The following is a 22,961-nucleotide window of genomic DNA, read 5'->3' as shown; positions in this document are numbered from 1 at the left end:
TAAAGATTAACACAATTATTTGTGGTCTGGTAATCTGATTGTGTCTCCCCTTCTTCCTCTCGTTTTAGTGAAATGTATAAGCTGGAAAACATCTTGTCATTTCATGTTGCCCATTAGAAGTGTTCCAAGTCTGGTCAAGCAGAAGCTTCCCTCAGTGTATAATCTCCAGATTAATGTAAATGTTTTACTGATTTGGATCGATCGATGGCATCCTGTCACTTTTTTCTCCTCTGATAGTTGCAGGAAATAGGATCTGTAACAACAATACCACGAGAAATCTTGATAGGACTGTGTGCTGGTCTGGTGAGGAAGGATTTAGGATTAAATAAACAAGAAACCTTGATAGGACTTTGTGTTGAGGTCTGGTGAGGAAGGATTTAGGATTAAATAAACAAGAAACCTTGATAGGACTTTGTGTTGGTCTGGTGAGGAAGGGTTTAGGATTAAATAAACAAGAAACCTTGATAGGACTGTGTGCTGGTCTGGTGAGGAAGGGTTTAGGATTAAATAAACAAGAAACCTTGATAGGACTGTGTGCTGGTCTGGTGAGGAAGGGTTTAGGATTAAATAAACAAGAAACCTTGATAGGACTGTGTGCTGGTCTGGTGAGGAAGGATTTAGGATAAGATAAACAAGAAACCTTGATAGGACTGTGTGCTGGTCTGGTGAGGAAGGATTTAGGATAAGATAAACAAGAAACCTTGATAGGACTGTGTGCTGGTCTGGTGAGGAAGGATTTAGGATAAGATAAACAAGAAACCTTGATAGGACTGTGTGCTGGTCTGGTGAGGAAGGGTTTAGGATTAAATAAACAAGAAACCTTGATAGGACTGTGTGCTGGTCTGGTGAGGAAGGGTTTAGGATTAAATAAACAAGAAACCTTGATAGGACTGTGTGCTGGTCTGCTGAGGAAGGATTTAGGATTAAATAAACAAGAAACCTTGATAGGACTGTGTGCTGGTCTGGTGAGGAAGGATTTAGGATTAAATAAACAAGAAACCTTGATAGGACTTTGTGTTGAGGTCTGGTGAGGAAGGGTTTAGGATTAAATAAACAAGAAACCTTGATAGGACTTTGTGTTGAGGTCTGGTGAGGAAGGATTTAGGATTAAATAAACAAGAAACCTTGATAGGACTTTGTGTTCAGGTCTGGTGAGGAAGGATTTAGGATTAAATAAACAAGAAACCTTGATAGGACTTTGTGCTGGTCTGGTGAGGAAGGGTTTAGGATTAAATAAACAAGAAACCTTGATAGGACTTTGTGCTGGTCTGGTGAGGAAGGATTTAGGATTAAATAAACAAGAAACCTTGATAGGACTGTGTGCTGGTCTGGTGAGGAAGGATTTAGGATTAAATAAACAAGAAACCTTGATAGGACTTTGTGTTGAGGTCTGGTGAGGAAGGTTTAGGATTAAATAAACAAGAAACCTTGATAGGACTTTGTGTTGAGGTCTGGTGAGGAAGGGTTTAGGATTAAATAAACAAGAAACATTGATAGGACTTTGAGCTGGTCTGGTGAGGAAGGGTTTAGGATTAAATAAACAAGAAACCTTGATAGGACTTTGTGCTGGTCTGGTTAGGAAGGGTTTAGGATTAAATAAATAAGAAACCTTGATAGGACTGTGTGCTGGTCTGGTGAGGAAGGGTTTAGGATTAAATAAACAAGAAACCTTGATAGGACTTTGTGCTGGTCTGGTGAGGAAGGGTTTAGGATTAAATAAACAAGAAACCTTGATAGGACTTTGTGTTAAATAAACAAGAAACCTTGATAGGACTTTGTGTGAGGAAGGTTTAGGATTAAATAAACAAGAAACCTTGATAGGACTGTGTGCTGGTCTGGTGAGGAAGGGTTTAGGATTAAATAAACAAGAAACCTTGATAGGACTTTGTGTTGAGGTCTGGTGAGGAAGGGTTTAGGATTAAATAAACAAGAAACCTTGATAGGACTTTGTGCTGGTCTGGTGAGGAAGGGTTTAGGATTAAATAAACAAGAAACCTTGATAGGACTGTGTGCTGGTCTGGTGAGGAAGGGTTTAGGATTAAATAAACAAGAAACCTTGATAGGACTTTGTGTTCAGGTCTGGTGAGGAAGGGTTTAGGATTAAATAAACAAGAAACCTTGATAGGACTTTGTGTTCAGGTCTGGTGAGGAAGGGTTTAGGATTAAATAAACAAGAAACCTTGATAGGACTGTGTGCTGGTCTGGTGAGGAAGGGTTTAGGATTAAATAAACAAGAAACCTTGATAGGACTTTGTGCTGGTCTGGTGAGGAAGGGTTTAGGATTAAATAAACAGGAAATCTTGATAGAACTTTGCGTTCAGGTCTGGTGAGGAAGGGTTTAGGATTAAATAAACAAGAAACCTTGATAGGACTTTGTGCTGGTCTGGTGAGGAAGGGTTTAGGATTAAATAAACAAGAAACCTTGATAGGAAGGGTTTAGGATTAAATAAACAAGAAACCTTGATAGGACTTTGTGTTCAGGTCTGGTGAGGAAGGGTTTAGGATTAAATAAACAAGAAACCTTGATAGGACTTTGTGTTCAGGTCTGGTGAGGAAGGGTTTAGGATTAAATAAACAAGAAACCTTGATAGGACTTTGTGTTCAGGTCTGGTGAGGAAGGGTTTAGGATTAAATAAACAAGAAACCTTGATAGGACTTTGTGTGGTCTGGTGAGGAAGGGTTAAATAAACAAGAAACCTTGATAGGATTAAATAAACAAGAAACCTTGATAGGACTTTGTGTTGAGGTCTGGTGAGGAAGGGTTTAGGATTAAATAAACAAGAAACCTTGATAGGACTTTGTGTTGCTGGTCTGGTGATCTGGTGTGTGTAGGAAGGGTTTAGGATTAAATAAACAAGAAACCTTGATAGGACTTTGTGCTCAGGTCTAGTGAGGAAGGATTTAGGATTAAATAAACAAGAAACCTTGATAGGACTGTGTGCTGGTCTGCTGAGGAAGGATTTAGGATAAGATAAACAAGAAACCTTGATAGGACTTTGTGTTCAGGTCTGGTGAGGAAGGATTTAGGATTAAATAAACAAGAAACCTTGATAGGACTGTGTGCTGGTCTGGTGAGGAACTTGATAAATTGTGTAATTGTAGAATATTTACATTTATTACAAAAATCTTACATTAATGACAAAGAAGGGTTAGTTGGGGATATCTTTCCAACTCCAAATTGAATTGTAGAATATTTACTTTTGAAAACTTACATTAATGACAAATCATTAAAACAGTAATCCAATTCTGATAGCATATGAAATATTTTCTTACTTTTAAACAAAACAGGTAAGATTCTGCTTATGATAATAAATGATAACGTTTTGGGGAGAATTTGACCTCTATTAGGTGAACGTAAGGTCTGAAGGTAAGAAGGACAACATATTTACCAGAATTTTTTAATTCTTTTATGGGCGAAGAGCTGGTAGGCTTGATAGTAGTTAAAATATAATGCTTCTTAGTGCAGGTTTCAGAAATATTAGCCAACCTTCCAATTTCCATCCTAAATCCCGCCAATCAATATTTTGTAATTTACTTTGTCCCAATTTGATTAATAACAATGACTTCACGTTGATTAATGGTAATCATATTGACCAAGTGATTCATTGTTTTATGATCACGTCTCCTTATTCAATGTTTAGGTGTCAGAATTCATATTGACCATGTGATTCATTGTTTTATGATCACGTCTCCTTATTCAATGTTTAGGTGTCAGAATTCATATTGACCATGTGATTCATTGTTTTATGATCACGTCTCCTTATTCAATGTTTAGGTGTCAGAATTCATATTAACCATGTGATTCATTGTTTTATGGTGATATTGTTATTAACCTCAGACTAGATAAGCGATATAGCAATGCAATCTTTTTAAGGATAAAGTCATTTTTGTAACAAAAATTTGAATCCTTCATTTGAAATTTAGAGCTATGGGTCAAGGAAAGGAGTTAGGGTCAAGGTCACAGGTTTATGATCAGGGATAGGGGCTTTGTGTTTTGGGGTTAAAGGGTATGAATTAGAATTAGTTTACAATCATGTGTGACTACATGAAAGAAAAATTATTGTATTTCCTTGTGCTCAAGGTTTTTTTGAAATTTCATGTCAAATTGTTACTTGGAGATGGTTTTTTGATGTTATGGTAATTAGGAAATAAACTTAAGATATATCGGTAAACAAAAATCCTTGGTGTTCATCACAGGAAGTGTATTTTTTTGGATTTCAGTATTGAGAAAAATTTATTTTGGTGTAAAAAGGGCTGGGGACCACAGTTGTATAGGCCTCGTGTTTTATTAATTTTATTTTGTATTGATTGATTTTCAATGTAGTTTTGTAGGCAAAGCAAAAGTATCTAGATTTACACTGTCAGACCTTGTATAGATACTAATATTGATGGTTTGTCAAAAAACAAGACTTTTTCAACTCGAAGTGATTATCAAGGACCTTGGAGCTGACTGTCTTCTTATCAGTTTGCACCATCAATTAAGTTCTAATACTTAGTAAAGTAACCTCAGTCTGCTCCTATTAACAGTCTGATCATTACCAAAGTAACTGAAGTGTCAGTCTGACTTCTGGTTCAGCTGCTGCAGTTAATGAAGAGGAAAAGCTTAAATATGTGTATGTCTATTTTTATACTTATCTGAATAGCCACAAGCTGCCATCCTTACAAGTGTCAAAATGAGGCCCAAGTTCAGGGCATTGAGGACTTTTTGGAACCAGGACAACAACACAGTGTATGTGAAGCATTTGGATGAGTCAGTCTGTCTTACAAATCTAGATAAGTCTCGATGACTCTTGCCTGTAGGCTAAATTGTTCTGAAGGAAATGTCCAGTTTATGATAGCATCAGTCTTATTCTATGATTAACATGGAACCAGCAGATTTTTTGCAGATTAATTTTATTTTTAGACACTTGATTACATGCTTCAAGTAATTTTATTATCTCCAATAATTTCTGAAATATGCGTGCCATGACCAGAATCAGCCCCTACAATTTACTGCCGTTTGTGTCTCCACTTGTTACATGCAGTGGTGTTAGTTTGTATCAGATATTTAGATTGATTATGTTGTTGGGTTACTAGCCATCAGGATTCATTTGTTTCGTGCAACTAACAAATATTTCATTCAATTACAGAAATTTAACATTCAGGTTTCCAAACAGAAAATAAGAAAGTATCTTCAGACAGGTAACAACTTGTCTATTTCTCAGATATAAACCATATTCACAACATAGCGTCACCTCACCAAGGTTTACTTTGTAGGTAGATGTCAAAGATTCTGAAAAAAACTGTACAAGAAATATCTTACAAACTCCTTCATACTTTTGCTTTATGTTCAAACCATCGCTTCACCCCATCAAGGTCTGTCTACATGTGAATTTACAATAGGGGTCAAGGTTACAGGTTGAAGGTCATCTGGATAATTTCTTTTATAAAAAACTTTGTGTACCAGATATTTCACAAACATCTTAACAAGTTAAAAAGAGGAGGGGTGGGGAGAATGTACCAGTGTAATTCACTGCTCGGTTTATTCTTTTTATTTTTGCATGACCTCCTTAGAAAGGAAATGTATTATTTCCAGGTGGCCAGGATCTGTAGACACTTGTGGGATATTGATTTGACTATTTGTATATGTTTGGTGTATATTACCAGTCCAGGCAAATTTTCAAGGAAACTTGATGTTGTTGATCAATACTGAAATATGTTTTTTGGAAGGGCAGGTCAGAAGATATTGTGAAAATTTAAAAGCCTCTCTGGGAAAATTGAACTGATGTCTGCTAGTTTATATTGATTCTCTTGTTACTGAGAATAAAAATCATCAAACGAAATAAGAAAAAGTCCAAAAACAAAATCTGAGTGAAATTGAAAGAGAAATTTACAGTGACACTGCCCTTTGTATGCTTTTGTTTACTCTGACATATCCTCAGCTATAATTGTTTGGTGACTGAAATACAACATGGAAGACATTCTTGGTTTACACATGAAAATTACTGTCTGTCTGTTGTAATCCACTTTCCAGTAAATGAAATGGTAAACTAAGCCCCAGAGACAAGAGGAGACCATTACAATGTGCATATTTATGTAGTGTATAGTAGTGATAATACAAACCACAGAGCTTGTGACCATAAATGCTTAATCAAAACATTTAAGGTTTTCTATAATTCTTATTTTAAAAAGAAATTTCAATCTTCTGAGGAAGTCAAAGTTTGTCATCTAAAGATTGAAAAATTGATATCTCTGAGGCCATTTGATTTTGAATGATAAAGGCTGATGTTGGTTGGTTTCTGTAAGGCTTTGAGAGTTACATTGATGAAGGTTGATTTCTGTAATGCTGTGAGAATTACATTGATGAAGGTTGATTTCTGTAATGCTGTGAGAGTTACATTGATGAAGGTTGATTTCTGTAATGCTGTGAGAGTTACATTGATGAAGGTTGATTTCTGTAATGCTGTGAGAGTTACATTGATGAAGGTTGATTTCTGTAATGCTGTGAGAGTTACATTGATGAAGGTTGATTTCTGTAAGGCTGTGAGAGTTACATTGATGAAAGTTGATTTCTGTAATGCTGTGAGAGTTACATTGATGAAGGTTGATTTCTGTAATGCTGTGAGAGTTACATTGATGAAGGTTGATTTCTGTAATGCTGTGAGAGTTACATTGATGAAGGTTAGTTTCTGTAAGGCTGTGAGAGTTACATTGATGGAGGTTTTTTTTTACTGAGGCAGTGAGTTAAATAGATAAAGTCTAGTATCTCTGTGAAAAGTTTGGTATGTTTAATTAAGGCTGATATGTGTATGTGACAGTTCTGTGGACACAAGTGATTAGAGAGTAACTCAACAATAAAGTACCAAGGAAGGGATTTAATGCATAATGGTTGACATCTTTAGCAAATCTGGGGGAGACAGGATGAACTACTTTCATGATTGTGTTTTCTGAAATATTTGACAAGTATTTTTCTGAAGCTGTTATGCTGTGATTGTTTAATGTGCACTTTGCTGTGTAGGGACATTAAAACCTGTTATCCTGTAGCCAGTACATACTTTGTTTTCACCAGTAATGATGGTATTATCATGATATCAAGCCTCTGTGTAACCTGGATTATGATATTGGTTTCCTGTGTTTACTGATTGTCCTTGATAACTTTGACAAGGCTGTGTCAGGGTCCATGTCTTTGCGAAGATTACTGTATTATTAGAACGTATAATTGCTGACAAGCTGATGTTCCATTCCTTTCTCATGTCTGAATCCTGTTATGTAGCCATCTTTGAACTTCTTTATGAAACCTCAAATAATATGGTAAATAGTCATATTAGAATAACAAAGTAAAAAATAAGATTTACAATGTTTTTGCTATAATGTGAAAACATACCATTATAATTTCTTTTATTGGCCACAATACATGTAGAATAGTGTATCACATGCAATAATACTACTCTAACTGCCTCTGTTATTTGTGCTTCAATGTTACATAACAATGGTAGATTTATTATCAGATAACTTTCAGCTGTAATATTCTGATCATTCTGGGTTCTAGTTATGCATAGAACACAAGCTGATATTCAGTATCGTTGTTCCTGGCCATTTTGAATTTTGACATTTGAGGTGATGACTATTTTTCTCAAGAACTACTGACAAGATCTTGAAGAAACTATATCAAGGTGAACAGGTCCTACATTGTAGTTGTGTGTGCCACATTTTGAGTTTGGCTACTTGTATTCAAGATGGCCACATCTTGCAATTTTGTTTTTCCACTCGTCACGATTGTTACCTTTATTTCTGAACAAATACAGAGAAGGGATATTCCAGAAACTTTGTGCACATGGTATATGTTTGACTTTGCATGCCATTGTATGAATTTGATTGGGTATTCAAGATGGCCACCAGAAGCCATTTTGGATTAAACTTTTAAAGTTCATTACCACTATTTATTACACTGTTTTTTTGGGTCATCATTTAGATATTGATTGGATTATGAAGTTGGCTGCAGTTAGCCACTTTAGATTTCACTGGGTCTTCCATTATTGCATATATTTTTCTATGCACATGTTTTGAGGAACAGGTCTTTAACTTAAAAAGAAAATGAGATCCAACATCCATGTGGGCAGTTTCATTAATTTTCAGTAATCTTCCTTGGATGGTTTCCTAAGGAATACACAAGTGTGGCACTAGTAACATATAGACAATAAGTATAGATGACTAGTATGCTGAAATTAATCAACATTAAAGCCTGGTGAAGATTTTCCTGGGATGTTGTCTGGTTATCTATACTTATAGTTCTTTCACTTGTACATATTTACACTGAAGGACATAGTAATGCAACCTTATACCTGCCAAACTGGCCTACATTGTAGTATGACTGAGCTTTCATTCTGTATATCTTATTGCAGGTGTTCAACATTTATATGGCTGGTAGACATTTGTGTTCAAGAAGATACAGAGAATTTGATACACTACACACACGAATAAAACGCGAGTTTACAGACTTCAACTTTCCTAAAATGCCAGGCAAAAAATTATTCCAGCTTTCAGAACAACAGTTAGATGCTAGGCGGCGTGGGCTTGAGCAATATTTAGAAAAAGGTAACACATGTAAATTGGAAATATAAAGATGAAACTACTATTTCAAATAAGGTTCATTAGGAATTTAAATTGTGTTGAAACAATGTTGATTTTCAGAAAGTGTTCAGTGTTGATGAAGAACCAGTTGAAAATCACTTAACCACAGCATTCATGTAAAAGTTGAATATTGTCTCTAATGAACAAGTCATGGAGCTACAGCACAATGCAGTCACATTGATTATAAAACAGTTTTAACAGTTAATTTTTTTCCAAAGGTATTTGATGTTTTCATATGGTGGAAATGTTTTTAAATGATATGTACAGAACAGATCACTGATAATTTTTTATGGATGTCCTTCATGTTTCAGTTTGTGCTGTACGTGTGATAGGAGAGAGCGACATTATGCAAGAATTCCTCGCTTCACCAGAAATGGATGCAGTATGTGTTCTGACAAATTAAAAATTGACAATTGTGAAAACTTCTGTTATAATTATTCCTTTTGATGTCTATCATTTTCCTTGTAATAGAACTAATGAACTAGAATTTTTGATGTGTAATTGACAATACAACAGAGTAGTAAATTATGTATTTGTGAGATCTTGTTTACAAGAAAAGTTATCCGTGTTAATAGGAAACACCAAGTTCAGAAGTGGAACTCAAGGTATTATTGCCTGACAGAAGTGTATGTGTAGTCACCATCCGCCGTAACGATACCGCTGACCAAGTGTATGAGGTATGTACAATCAGACACAACATTATATACCCATTATAAACCCGCCTTTACCTGCTTCCCATCCCCTTGACTGTAAAACAACCTGAAGTATCGAGCATTCACCCTGTCTATCAGTCGTTACATTTTTCTGTACATTATACCTGCGTTAAATTTTCATGCTATGGTTTGTGTCATAAAGCTGTTGTGAGGAAGAACCCGTATTCATTGTATAGATATCAATTTCTGTATGATGATGTCATAAAAATCATGAACAGTTTTCTGAATGAATTACATAAATAATTTAACATGTAAAATTGTAAAATGTTGGAGTAAGAAATTCTTCATGTATCAAATGTTTTCAATGTAAGAAAAACAAAACGAAATAACTAATGAGAACAAATTTTCTTTTTCAGTTCCTTGTTATTGAAATAACAAAGCTTAAGATCGTAGAATTATTATCTGTACAATGTCAGTAGGTTGAAACTTTCGTTATCCATTTTACTCTGTAATAGGTCTTTCTTTTGATGTAAATTTTGAAATTCAATTGAAGGAAGTGATTTCATAAAGAAAATTTTGTTAAAATTTTGATTATATCCAGCTTTCTGGAGCTTTATTTTTAGAGTGTAACTGGTTACAGAGATTTTGCCTCTATTGATAAAGAAAATTCCTGGGTTAAGAAAGGTCAGATTAAATCTCTATTTTAACATCAGCTTGTCATTAATCTCTTGTTTACAGGCTGTCGTAGTGAAACTAAACATGTCAGAAGCAGCTGCTCAGTGTTTTTACCTGTTTGAAACTGTAGAATATAACTTTGGTAAGTAAAACCTATCTGAACCACACATCAGAGGAACCACATTTTAGTAGCTTCACCTTAATATATCCTTGATGCATATATATTATATGCTTTTTCCATCTTTTTATGTAACAGTTTATGTTTTTTCTCAAAACTTCCTTTTAGTACCCTCTAATTTATATCTTGCATATATCGGAGCAGAAATTGAAAAACTAAAAGCAGTTTATTCTTCACTATGTTTTAAACTTTTACCTCAATCAAGAACAGAAATTCATTATAAAGATTTCATTAATATCTCTTGTAATATGTTGTTTCTGTACATGATGCAAACTTGTATGGCAAAAGTAGGTCACTGCAACCTGAATACACATTGATCTCTGACATCAATCATAGGAATGTTACTAGTGCTTTACTCATGTGCTAATGAAGGGTCATCAAGTGCAAAATAAGATAATGACACATACAGATAAACTCATTTTCTTAATGAGATCTTCAGAAGGACTTGGCATGTCTGACCTTTGAACCCTATTGAGATATGTGCTGTTATGTGTATTATGATAATTGAAAAATGGACTGTCAAACCTGTATAAAAGTCAATAACAATTACCTGTCTGTAAAGGCCACTTGTTTTGAATCCCTATGAAATGCAATACATAGTAATTGAACCCTTATATAATTTTCACCAGCCTGTAGAGGTCACTTTGCTCTGCTCACTTCTATGTCCTATATAGCTTTAGCTATTTATCTTGTGTATTTCTGTTACAGAGAGGAAGCTACAACCTCTAGAATTCCCCCATAATATCTACATTCAGAATTACAGCACAGCCACTGCCACCTGTATCACAATGAGAAAGTGGATCTTTACTCTAACACGAGAAACCATGCTCAACTCAGATGAATTGGCTGTCAACTTTCTGTTTTGGGAGGTAAATACAATTAAGCTCAGTGGTTATACTAGATATTGATCAGTTGCTTATTGAGTTTACTGGATAATAGGTTTGCACTCATTCTGGGTAAAATATCTTACCCAAAGACATAACCATGAAAATAGGATGGTCTGGAATCTCAAACTTTTTTTTTGCTGGGAAACACAAAGAGTAGAGACAATACCACCCACCTGGGATCCTTAGCTGTGGTCTATGTCCCCATCACTGAGTTCCTCAGCGATGTTGTGGATGGGGGCTATTGGTTTGTGGTTGGTCCATCTGTTTTTGCCTGAATGGTACTAACATGGGAGTATAAGATTGTTCTCAAATCACCCATCTTTTCTTTGTCAGTATTTCCACAGAGGAATCTAGATTTGCTCTCTGACAGTCTCAGTATTTCACAATATATTTTTGTTTTACAGGCTGTGGAGAGTGTAAACAGAGGACAGATTAAAACAGAAGACAAATTATATGAGTTAAAATCACTACAGGATTCCAGCAAAAGAATAGAAGTGAGTAAAAGTTTTCACATCGTTCAACAGCTTTCTGATTTATCTTAACATCATTTGTCGTAATGTCACTTATTTCCCCTTTATCTAGTGTATGAAGGTAATGTTGTGTTATTTTGATGGTGATTCTGTAACACACAACCTTTTCTTTATTTCCCAGTACCTGAAGACTGTGAGACATTTAGATGGATATGGTGAGGTGGCTTTCCCTCACTGTGCTTGTGACTCTCGCAAGGATGGTCATGTGATATGCATAATTGGAAGTGAATGTTTCAAACTGCAGGCATGTAAAAATGATGGAACGCCAGAGGTAATGACAACATTATTGTCTTTAAATGCATCAGTAATGATTTTGTCTATACTGCTACAAGTTTAATTCAAACTTTTCACAGATCATTTTTACTTTACCTTGCCCTTTTCTTTTTCACATATTTGCATTTGTCTGAAGCACTAATTACCATCTTTGCAGAAACTTAATGCATAATTAGTACCCATGTAAGTTTTTTTGCAGCACTCTTTAGTTCCTACTGGATCCTGTGGAAATTTTAATTTCTTTTTTTTTTTTAAATCTACAAAGGAATTTAATTTCTATTGTGAAATTTACAGATGCGATTTTATGATGTATATGATTCCTGTAAAGCTGAACACTAGAGTGATTTTTACTTTCAGTCCCAGGTGATAGAGTTCCAATGGAAGGATGTAAAGAGTTATGAGATGGAAGATGAGGGCATGACTTTCAGCTTTGAATATGACAGACCGGGAAAAAAATCACGAGTCGTACAAATACTAACACCATATGTAAGTAGAAAGCTATAGATCTGTGTTATTACTAGTTAGAGCCCATTGAGATGTGGGTGCCCTATAGTAATCAGCTTGTCTGCCTGTCCTTCCGTCTGTCTGTCTGTGTCTGTCTGTGTGTTTAATGGTTTCTGTACAGTATCTCAAATTCTGATGGGCCAACATACTTTATGCCAAGCCTTCTTTAAGGAAGTGCTTGCTTGGGTTATGTATCTTTTCATTTTCCAAGGTGGAAGGTCAAGGTCACTGTTGCTATAAATAGAAAATCAGTTTCCTGGTAAAAACCATAGTTTGCTTTGACCAATCTAGCCCAAACTTCATACAGTACTTCCTTACTTAAAGTGTTTGTTTGGGATTGCTTTATAGTATTGAAGATTAAAGATTAAGGTCACTCTTTCTGTGAAAAAGATAAATCAGTTTCCCTGCGATAATCAAGTTTGCTTTGGCTTTGATGATAGATTGCCATTTAGGTCCAAAGGTCAAAGGTTACTGTAACTATAAGTTAAACTGAAAATAATTTTCTGTGTGATGACTTAAGTTTGTTTTGCCTAATCTTAAACCAAACTTCATACAACACTTCCTTACCAAAACTGCTTGCTTGGGGTATTGCTTCTTATATCCCAAGTTCTAAGGTCAAGGTCACTGTTATTACAAAGAACAAAATCAGATTGTTGAATGAATTTGTTAGTATGGGTTTTCTGTTTTCTGTAACAACCTTCCTTGACTTTTGTGGCAGAGTGTCGTTAAGGTCTTGCCAGTAATCAGACAGTCTGGGGTGTATATCTAAGGTTGGGCTGGTTGGGGGGGAGGCAGTTAAGAGCAAACAAGCCATAATAAATTGTTAATTGTAATTGTTGAATTTATTATGTAGTATTTTATCATTGTGTGACATTGATTTTTCTATCTCTTTTCAGTATATTTATATGAAGGATTGTTTTGATAAGATATATGAGGAGAGGGAATGGGAGAGAGAGGTAAGTTTACTTTATTAAGGATTTTCTTGAAAATTCATTGCTAAATACAAATATAAATAGTTTTGATGTTTTTATTCGATGATATTAAATCGATAATTACCAGGTCATTGTGTAGAGTATTACTTAAATGGTAGTTGTTTGGGAATTACTGTAATATATCTAAATGAAGGCCCTCCACTTGTCTTACACCAACACCTGGTGCCTTTCTTACATTACATATGGTAGTTGTTTGGGAATTACTGTAATATATCTAAGTGAAGGACCTCCACTTGTCATACACCAACACCTGGTGCCTTTCTTACATTACATATGGTTGTTGTTTGAGAATTGCTGTAATATATCTAAATGAAGTCCCTCCACTTGTCTTACACCAACACCTGGTGCCTTTCTTACATTACATATGGTTGTTGTTTGAGAATTGCTGTAATATATCTAAATGAAGTCCCTCCACTTGTCTTACACCAACACCTGGTGCCTTTCTTACATTACATATGGTACTTGTTTGGGAATTGCTGTAATATATCTGAATGAAGTCCCTCCACTTGTCTTACACCAACACCTGGGATACCAACCCTGACACTCCTCTATTTGTCTAGCTTGACAGTGAGCATGTTGTTCAAGAGAGTGATCTCAGGGTTATCTCCTTGATGTCTATTTTCGTCTTGGGTAATTCAATAGTTGTATTTTGAGATGAAGGTTATCTTGTGTCATCTGGTTTTATTTGTGTTGTAGGAGACGATGTCTACTATGTAGCTTTTTTTTATCTGGTAAGTACTATAAACATGTAAGTCTACGTCAGACTCTCTTAAGAGTGATTAGCAGGTTGTTGTGTGATGCAGCTGCAATGCATTTACCTTCACCTGTGACCAGTGTTTGATTTCTCAATTTGATGTGAAAAGGTATATGATTAACTGCCCAGCCACATGAGTTTTACCTCAGCTTTATATCAGCTGACAGCTTATTTTATTATTGTTGTAAAATAGTTTTTATAATTACTGACACATTGACACAATAGAAAGATTTTCCCCCCAATGACTGATTCCTACACATAAATGATCATATCTTTGTATGTTTTACCATTGTTTATATTTTTCTGTTTCAGTGATTCTGAAATATCAACTGTTTATGAAAGTGAAGAAAGGTTGGTTACATTTCTCACATTTGTTGCAATTATAACAATTTTTATAAAAAATGATTTCCAAATCATATTTACATAAATAACACTTAACGGATTTGTATAGCGACAAATTCCCAATGACAGATCTATTCAACAAAATGTAACAGGATATTCTACGAACTATGACTATAAAATCCAATTAATTACAGAAACTGAATTTTGACTTAATTTTAACTGAAATCTGATATATTACATAACTTGATTTTAATAAAATCCAGTAAATTTCATTAACCTAATTTTGATGAAAAAGTCAATATAGGAAGTTAATTTTGATTAAAATCTGATATATAACATGAACTTGGTTTTAACTAAAATCCAGTAAATTAGAGGAAGTAAATTTTTAATAAAATGCAATAAATTACATGAACCTGATTTTAAAGAAAATGCAGTATATATGTGTTTCATGAACTGAATTTTAACTAAAATCCAATATGTACATAAAATGAATTTTTCAATAAAGTATTCAACATGCATGTGTGTTACATGAAACGATGAACTAAAGTTTTAATTGTGTAGTTTAGTAAGGTATAATAGAACTGTTGATCTATTATATTTTGTTGCAGAAATGACTAAAACATTGCTTTTTTATTTACAGAAAGGTTAAGGTGTGTTTATTGTGGGTGGACCAGATGTGTTCGTCAGATGTATGTGTGACCAGAGTGACTAGCCAGTATGGTGGATCGACTAACTGATGTCCTGAGTTAGGGGGCCACCTTGTATTGCTGACAGTGGTGGAACAGTATGGTGGACAGACTGACTGATGTCCTGCATTATGGGGCCACCTGGTAAAGTTGACTGAGCAGTTTAATGGATAAACTGACTGATTCCCAGAGTATTGGGATCACCTTGTACAATGGGCATTGGCTGAGCAGTATGATGGATAGACAGACCAATTCCCTGAGTTAGGGGACCACCTTGTACAATGGACATTGGCTGTGCAGTATGATGGATAGACAGACCAATTCCCTGAGTTAGGGGACCACCTTGTACAATGGACATTGGCTGAGCAGTATGATGGATAGACTGACCGATTCCCTGAGTTAGGGGGCCACCTTGTAGAACTTGCCAATGAACTTCCTTAAGTGTAATGAACTTTTGGTCAGTTTCTAAATAACGTGAAGTAAGGTAAATCAAAATAGATTCTTCCATTTGATGCGAACCTGTACTACAATATGAGCACCAATCATAAGACATTATTGTGGAGTGCAGATTTGTTATACTGGTGCTTAAGAGTTTGTGCGATATCATAAAGAGGAGTGAGTATGAGAGTGCTATGCAGGGACATTCATACCTGAAATGCAAAGTGCTATGAATGACCTTCTTAACAAGAGGTCAGACTGGTGATCTCAAGGTGACCTCTGTAAAGGTCAGAATGGCTAACTAATGTATGAAGTGTTACAGCATTATTGTATACAAATTTTACTCATATGTAATGTAATATACTTTACAACAGGAGTTAGACTTTATATTCTCTTTAATGAAATGTTGGACATGTATATGTGGATGTGTCACGTTTCTTTTCAATAGTATATTTTGTTACCTAGGTTTAGGGTACCAATTCAGGAGTGATCATTTAAAAGAAGACTTTCTCCTTGTAGTACTTATTTCCAGCTTGATATATTCACCTTAAATAAAAGTTTTTCTTGACATAGATTGATTCCCATGACAGCAAAACACACCTATTTACCACAGAACACATCACAAAGTTGGATAATTTTGATGCTGTGCAGATTTGGTAAAGTGTCAAATTGTTTATGTGTAGGATGCTAGGTGATAGATTTCGTTTTCAAATACTTTGATACAGAACAACAGTCTGTAATATATTTCATCAAGATATCTCTTTTTAATGTGGAATACTTTGGTAGGAAGGACTTTGATTTGTATGACACTGGACATACACTTAAAAAAAACCTTAAGCAAACAGTTCACATCACAAATGTTGTTTGATGATGGTCAAATGCAGATTTTCATCTTTTTTAAGGTCACCTGACAAAGAGTATCATGGCACCCTTTTGCTATAGCCTTTTGTCCAACATAATGTGTCCATAAACTCTGTTTGGAATTCTTCTCAAAAAGCTCGGAACCAATTTCAGTGGAATTTTGCATGATCCTTACTATAGTTTTTATAGGAAAATTTTTGAGCATAGTGTTGTTTGTTTTCCATAGGAAATAACTTGGTAAGAATTATTAGTATAAAATGAGTTTTGATGGTATGCATATATTGACACTGGCTGACGCCAAAGGGCTTAAAACATATCACTTCAGTGTTACTATCATCAATGTTCCAATCCTTTACCATTACAATTGAAAGCTACTTACCCTAAAACCTATATATATTCAATATTGCTTACCTCATATGACGGTTAAGGCCGCTAAGCCTCTTGTTTTTCAAAATTATAAACAGATTGCAATTTCCATTTGTTGGAATTGAAGATGAAATATTACCTTTTTGTATAAAGATGAATGTGAAAGTAAAGAATGTATTAATGATGTAGGTGAATGATTTTTTAAACTGTTTTTTACAGTGTCATGATTCCATCTTATATTAGATGTCCCTGTATGGTCTAGTTTGATGATGTCTCATGTCTCTAGTCAGCGTTCAGTTCTTACTTCAAATTGATTAATTTTCTCATATCTTCATTGATATCAAATCAATCATTGCCTGATATAGCGAATTATCTTTATTTCATTAATTGAAATTGAGGTCAAAATGATAAGAATAACTTCAGAATCTTAAAGAAATTGGTAAAATGTTAAAGACTGAAATATGGTATCATAATGGGGATTTATTTAGGACTTCAGGTATGTTTAGTTTACTCAGAAAATCTACATCACTTCAGAGGAGTTGGTTTAAAGGCATTGATATGGGTGGGTCTGTGAATATTGTGACATCACAATGGTGTGAGATATCATAGTTTTAGGTCTGGAAAATACTTGACCTTTCATAGGTGTCCATAGTGATAGGGTCAGTGACATATTTGTTCAGAATTTGGAAAACTTCCTCCTTTCATTTTCGATTTCGGTTTAAAATATGATTGATAAATAAGGAGTGTTAAGTTCTACTAATGTTACATGAATACCATATTGAGATGATTCCATGATTATAATGTTCAATATGTTATAGTCCAATCTAACAATAAATTGTAATGTTTACAGGAAAGCATTATACTTTTAAATTAGATATCAGCTTTGTTCTGTCAATGAAATGTTGATTTCCACTAGTAGGAAATATGAATCTTGCCCCAGTTTTAAAACACCAGGTTGAGTTTCCTGTCAGGCAATATAATTGGTTTTTTAAACCATCTGACAATATCACAGGTTTTCTATATATATTTATATACACATTTACGGTACAGAAATTAGAGATAGGATTGTACTTTGTGTAACATATCATCTATACTGACAGTCAGTATGTGTTGGCAGATTCAGTTTCTTTGTTAATGAGACTAACAGTAAACAAATTAAATTCTAACAAGATCACGAAGAGAAAATATATAAGATCATAAAAGAAATTAAAAAGAATATCCATCTAATTTTATTTAAAACAGAAATATCAAGAAAGTTTTAATATAAGTTTCTATCAAATTTTAACAAGTGTTGCCTACTCTCAATTTTCCTGCAGACATCTCTGTATTGTTTAACCGTGATCCTGTGTATCCTGTTATCCTGTGTAACTAAACTTGCCTGTTTATAAAAAACTCGCTAAATTCCACAGTATTTGTAGAATGTCAGTTAGGAACAGAATTACTAATGTATTCTCCTCATTATTATTGTGTAAACGTGCTGATGAAGGATCAGAAAATTTGGACAAATTCACTGAGACACACCTGACCCAACTGTATACATACTACACACTGTATATAGATAACTCCTTAATGATAATTGACTAGAGTGTTTGTCCACATAACCAGGAAATTTAATTCATTGGGCTGACTTCAAGGTATTATATAGGAGTTATTATGTGCAAAAAAATAAACAGTTGACCTTGTAACATTTTATAGTTTAATTGAGATGTGAGTTTTAAATCTACATTATTATATAGTTACATGGATTGACTGTTTGGATGAATGACTTCATTGAGTAAGACTGCAGTTGATAATGGGTCAATATGACTTGTATTTATATAGCCAGATCAGCTATTGGTCATTATTTACAACAAAGTAATTATTATATGCTCCGAACTCATATTGTATATATCTGTAATAGATAAATTCTTTACAATGTAACAGTCTCGTGATCAGATTCATCAGGCCTTTTTATGGTTTCACACTAAACATTTCACTCTGTTTGACACAAAAACATCTTGAGTGTTAAAACTCTTATAGTTTTACCAATCTAGAAATATGAGGTCAGTAAATTGGACTGGAAATCTGCTGATCCTAATGATGATAAATACAGTCCCTATTATGTATTGAAATTAGATATAAATCTTATGGCAATAACTGACACCAGAAAACCTCTGTTTAAAGTGACAGTATATTTCATGATCAGTAAGCCTGATATGTGTGAAAATACTGTATTTATCCTGCAATAAACTTGATATTCCTTAAAGTCAGGGATGGACTTATTACAGGACTGTTTTTTTATCATTATGAAGAGTTAAAGTGATGGGAGGGTTTATTACCGAGCATGAGCTTATTGACTGACAAATGTGATTAGGTGGTGGTAAAATCCTGTTTATTAGGGTTAAAGGTGATGATACAGGGTTTCTAATCTATATATAGGGGCAATGCAATACAAATGAATATTGAAGTACTGATGTATTTTATATATGAAATGGTAAGTTGTTATTTAATAGAAAATACACTGTTGTTGAGATTACCATGTCTCTGGAGCCCAGGATTGTAAGTACGGAGAATGGTGACTGGAAGGAGGTGGTGGGAGCCAGAACTCACTTTTTCTTCTTCATTTTAAACTGATCACAAGAACAAGGAAGAAAAAAGAAAAGAGAAACTTGAACAAATGAATAGGGATTTTGTTTGTCTTTTTTCTGTGTTAAATCTTTTTTTTTTTTGTTAGTCAAACATATTATCAACATTGACAGTACTGGTTGTACATGGTAAATACTTAAGTTCTGGGCCCTTCTCAATTCTTTCCACTTTCTTGCTCCAAACCACCTCTGACCTCCCAACTTCCTCCCACATACCTGGGGCTCTCTATTATAAATAGAACTAAACTAATTTGATTAACGGACACCCCTGCTGATCATTGTTGACCATATCATTTATATTGTTAATTATTTTAATGTAGAATATATACTCATTCACTTATATTTATATTTTAAATTGGTTTTGATTTGTTGATTTTTGTGTGTATTCACTTTTGTTGCGAGAATATCCTGAATGTTAGAATCCTCTCAACATTATAGGGCGTTGCAGATAAGTTTGTACATAACCATTCCATAATTTCTAGTTTGTTTAAACTTAATAGATAAAATCTTATTTTCATGAAATATGCTTGGAAAATGTAGCTCACCTGACCCATAATGCCTAGATAAACAGTCCAACTAGCCAATGTTATCAATGTCAATTAAATGTATGACACACCTGGCCCATAGTGTCAAGATCAAATACGTTCTAGTTCAAGTGTTTTTTTTTTTTTTTTAAAATTTAAGTGTCCAGAATGATATTATCAGCAGTATGTTTGCAAATGTAAATTAGGTGAATTTGGAGGCATCACCATGGTACCCTAGATGAATCTGCAGATATCTATGTGGTCACCTGAGTGGATTTAGAGATGTCGCCATAGTTACCTGGGTGAATTTGGACTTGTCACCGTGGTAATCTAGATGAATTTTGAGATATACCCATGGTAAATTAATTGTATTTTAGAGATATCAGAGAAGTTACGTAGGTGTATTTGAAAATGTCTCCATGGTAACCTAAAGGAATTTGGAGATGTCTCTATGGTAGGATTGTCTATATTACACAGTGATGAATGATTTTATTGTCCTCAAGTTAAGCAGTAAATCCCAGGTAATAACTGCTCCTCCTCAATCTCAACACAGGCAATAGTTTCCTTCAGAACAAGACAGAATTTGTTATATGTGCATGTCCTTTAGTATAAGTGAAGAACAATTATTTTAGTATTGTTAGTGATATTTATCATTTATATGTTCAGTACAATACATTTTTTGCCAATCTCTTGGCTTGTTAATAAAGATAGTTTATTGGCAATATATATGTTTGCCATGAAAACACTATCAGATTGTTATTTTATAATTGTATTTCTTTGTTGTTTGCCAGTTTCGTTATTTAATATATTCCATTATGTTTATAGTTGTAAGAAATTTGTTGGCAAATGTTTACGTGTGTTGAACAGGCTCCTTTTAGAAGGCTCTTACTGTATAACCAATGATATTCACTGTGGTTGTTTTTTGTCTGTACCATCTGTAGTGTGCATCCTTCACTCACGTTAAGCTTGGTCATTCTCGGAGATAATAGCGCAGACTAGACCTAATTCTTTGTAATTGCTATTTAATCACCTGATGATTTTGTATAAGGGGAAAACTGATAAGATTCAATTGAACTCGAGTCCTTATGTTCTGATATAACCATTAGGCTGTGGTTGCCTCTCCCAACATAAGGTAGGCATCAGTTAAGTCGTCTCCCATGTTATGATCTTGACATCAGTTTGGTTGTCATTCCTGATATGAGGTTAACATCAATGTGGTTATCTCCCCCAATTTAAGCTTAATATCAGTGTGGTGGTTTCACCTTATATGAGTCAGACATCATTGTGGTTATCTCCCCTGGCATGAGCTAAATAGCTATGTGATTATCTCATCTGATATGAGTTGGACATCATTTTGGTTATCATCCCCTCCCCATAAGCTTAATGTCAGTGTGGTTATCTCTCTTGATGTAAACTCAACAACATGCGGTATTCTGTCCTGATTTGATCTAGATGTCTGTGTGGTTGTCTCCCCCATGGTATGAGCTAGACATCATTGTAGTTACCTCATGGTTGTCTCCCCAGAACACCTTGATATTGTTCTGCCATGTTAGCAGAGGTGTTCCATAGCTAGATGTCTATGGTATGAGCTAGACATCATTGTAGTTACCTCATGGTTGTCTCCCCTGATATTGTTCTGCCATGTTAACGATATCTAAGTCAGATTATGCCACCAACTTTTATTTCAATTGTGTATAATTATTACTTCGTACCAAGGGTGTCATGTAAAGAAAGCTTACGATAGAACAAATTTATCAGAAATTTATAAATAAAAGATGATGAAGTATTCAAAGTTTGCTATTTATCATTATCATAATTAAAAGTTAACCTGTATTAAGAAGTTATGCATTATTGTTTCTTAGCTGTCTAACTCCCTGGTGTTTATAAAAGATTTAGAGAGTAAAGAGGGGAACATGCTTTAGCAGCTGCATTTTAGTCAATGTTTGTATTTGCAAAATATCAGTACTTTTTTTTTAATTAAGTGGATATGTGGATATCGCAATATTCTCTTCTACCAATCTGATTTCAAGGTCCATGTAAATCGGTTGCAAAGACTGGATTTTACAAAGCTGAAGGAATCAATATTTTTGCTGAATGGTATCTATCAAGAAACACTTTACAGAGTTATTGAAACAAATGAAAAATAAATGTGGTTCCCACTTATAATACAAACTCATATTATACAGAGTTCAGAAGGCAGTCTAAAAAGAAAACGAGACCAATTTACATACTCAATTGTACCGGGGTAGTAGGTGTGTGTACAGGTAAAGTGCAATGATGCACATGCTGCATGCTTTTGTGAAGTTATATCACAGGTAGAATGCAAGTGTACAGTCATTCGAGGGCTCACTGTGCCGTCTGAATAGGGTGTTTAGGTGTTTATAGTAAAAACAAAAATAGAGGCATGTCAATAAAAAGTGAATATAAACAGCTTTTACATCATCACCAATACATAATGTCATATTGTGAACTGTTTTTTTAGATTAGTTGATTTAAACTATATCGATGTAAATTTTTATCTTCACTCTTTTAGTGAATGTTGGTGCTTTAATGCCTGTTGAAGGGAGATAACTCCACACACCTTGATTGAAATTTAAATGTCTCTTATTCATTTAATTATTTGGTTGAGATCTGAATAGTTTTAGACTAATGAACGGGTATTAGGACAATGTCATATCATCACTCTTGGATCAAATGAATCATCAATGTTTTAGTTAAGTTTAAACGACATCATACCTTGCTCAATTTAACTCTTTTGACTGAAGAATTTTAACTACATAATGTAGTTTGATTTGTTGGTTATCTTCAGCTACATTTGAGCAAACTTTACGAAATCTTAACAAAGTATGTTTTCAGTGGCATAGCAATAACGTATGCTTGTATGCTTAAGCATACACTCAAATTCCATTGCGCCCCACTGGGGCTTCACCCCTGGACCCTCTCTTGAAAGCATACACTCCTAAAAATCATTTGCTTTGCCACTGATTTTACATCTCTGGTGAACTAAACAATTGTGCTTCTGGCTACATGACAAAAATGTCTCCTCTACAGAATTATTCTAGTT

The 22,961-nt window shown here is 34.4% G+C and overlaps 1 protein-coding gene across 1 annotated transcript in view; it reads left to right on the top strand.

Annotated features, from left to right (window-relative positions):
• Nucleotides 1–15,699, top strand: part of LOC132550621 (sorting nexin-27-like) — a 32,900-nt gene extending 17,201 nt beyond the window's left edge. The window contains exons 4-15 of the mRNA XM_060214713.1: nt 8,382–8,574; nt 8,922–8,992; nt 9,186–9,287; nt 10,002–10,080; nt 10,825–10,985; nt 11,408–11,497; nt 11,655–11,804; nt 12,164–12,292; nt 13,207–13,266; nt 13,999–14,033; nt 14,369–14,407; nt 15,039–15,699. Coding sequence (XP_060070696.1) covers nt 8,382–8,574; nt 8,922–8,992; nt 9,186–9,287; nt 10,002–10,080; nt 10,825–10,985; nt 11,408–11,497; nt 11,655–11,804; nt 12,164–12,292; nt 13,207–13,266; nt 13,999–14,019 — 1,056 coding nt within the window. The 3' untranslated portion in view covers nt 14,020–14,033; nt 14,369–14,407; nt 15,039–15,699. The remainder of the gene's footprint in view (nt 1–8,381; nt 8,575–8,921; nt 8,993–9,185; nt 9,288–10,001; nt 10,081–10,824; nt 10,986–11,407; nt 11,498–11,654; nt 11,805–12,163; nt 12,293–13,206; nt 13,267–13,998; nt 14,034–14,368; nt 14,408–15,038) is intronic.
• The last annotated feature ends 7,262 nt before the right edge of the window (nt 15,700–22,961 follow it).

The sequence above is a fragment of the Ylistrum balloti genome, unplaced genomic scaffold, assembly GCF_031769215.1.
Source record: "Ylistrum balloti isolate Yb309-2 unplaced genomic scaffold, AGI_CSIRO_Ybal_v1 Utg370136, whole genome shotgun sequence".
NCBI classification, from domain to species: domain Eukaryota; kingdom Metazoa; phylum Mollusca; class Bivalvia; order Pectinida; family Pectinidae; genus Ylistrum; species Ylistrum balloti.
This window is presented reverse-complemented; position numbering and strand designations above follow the sequence as displayed.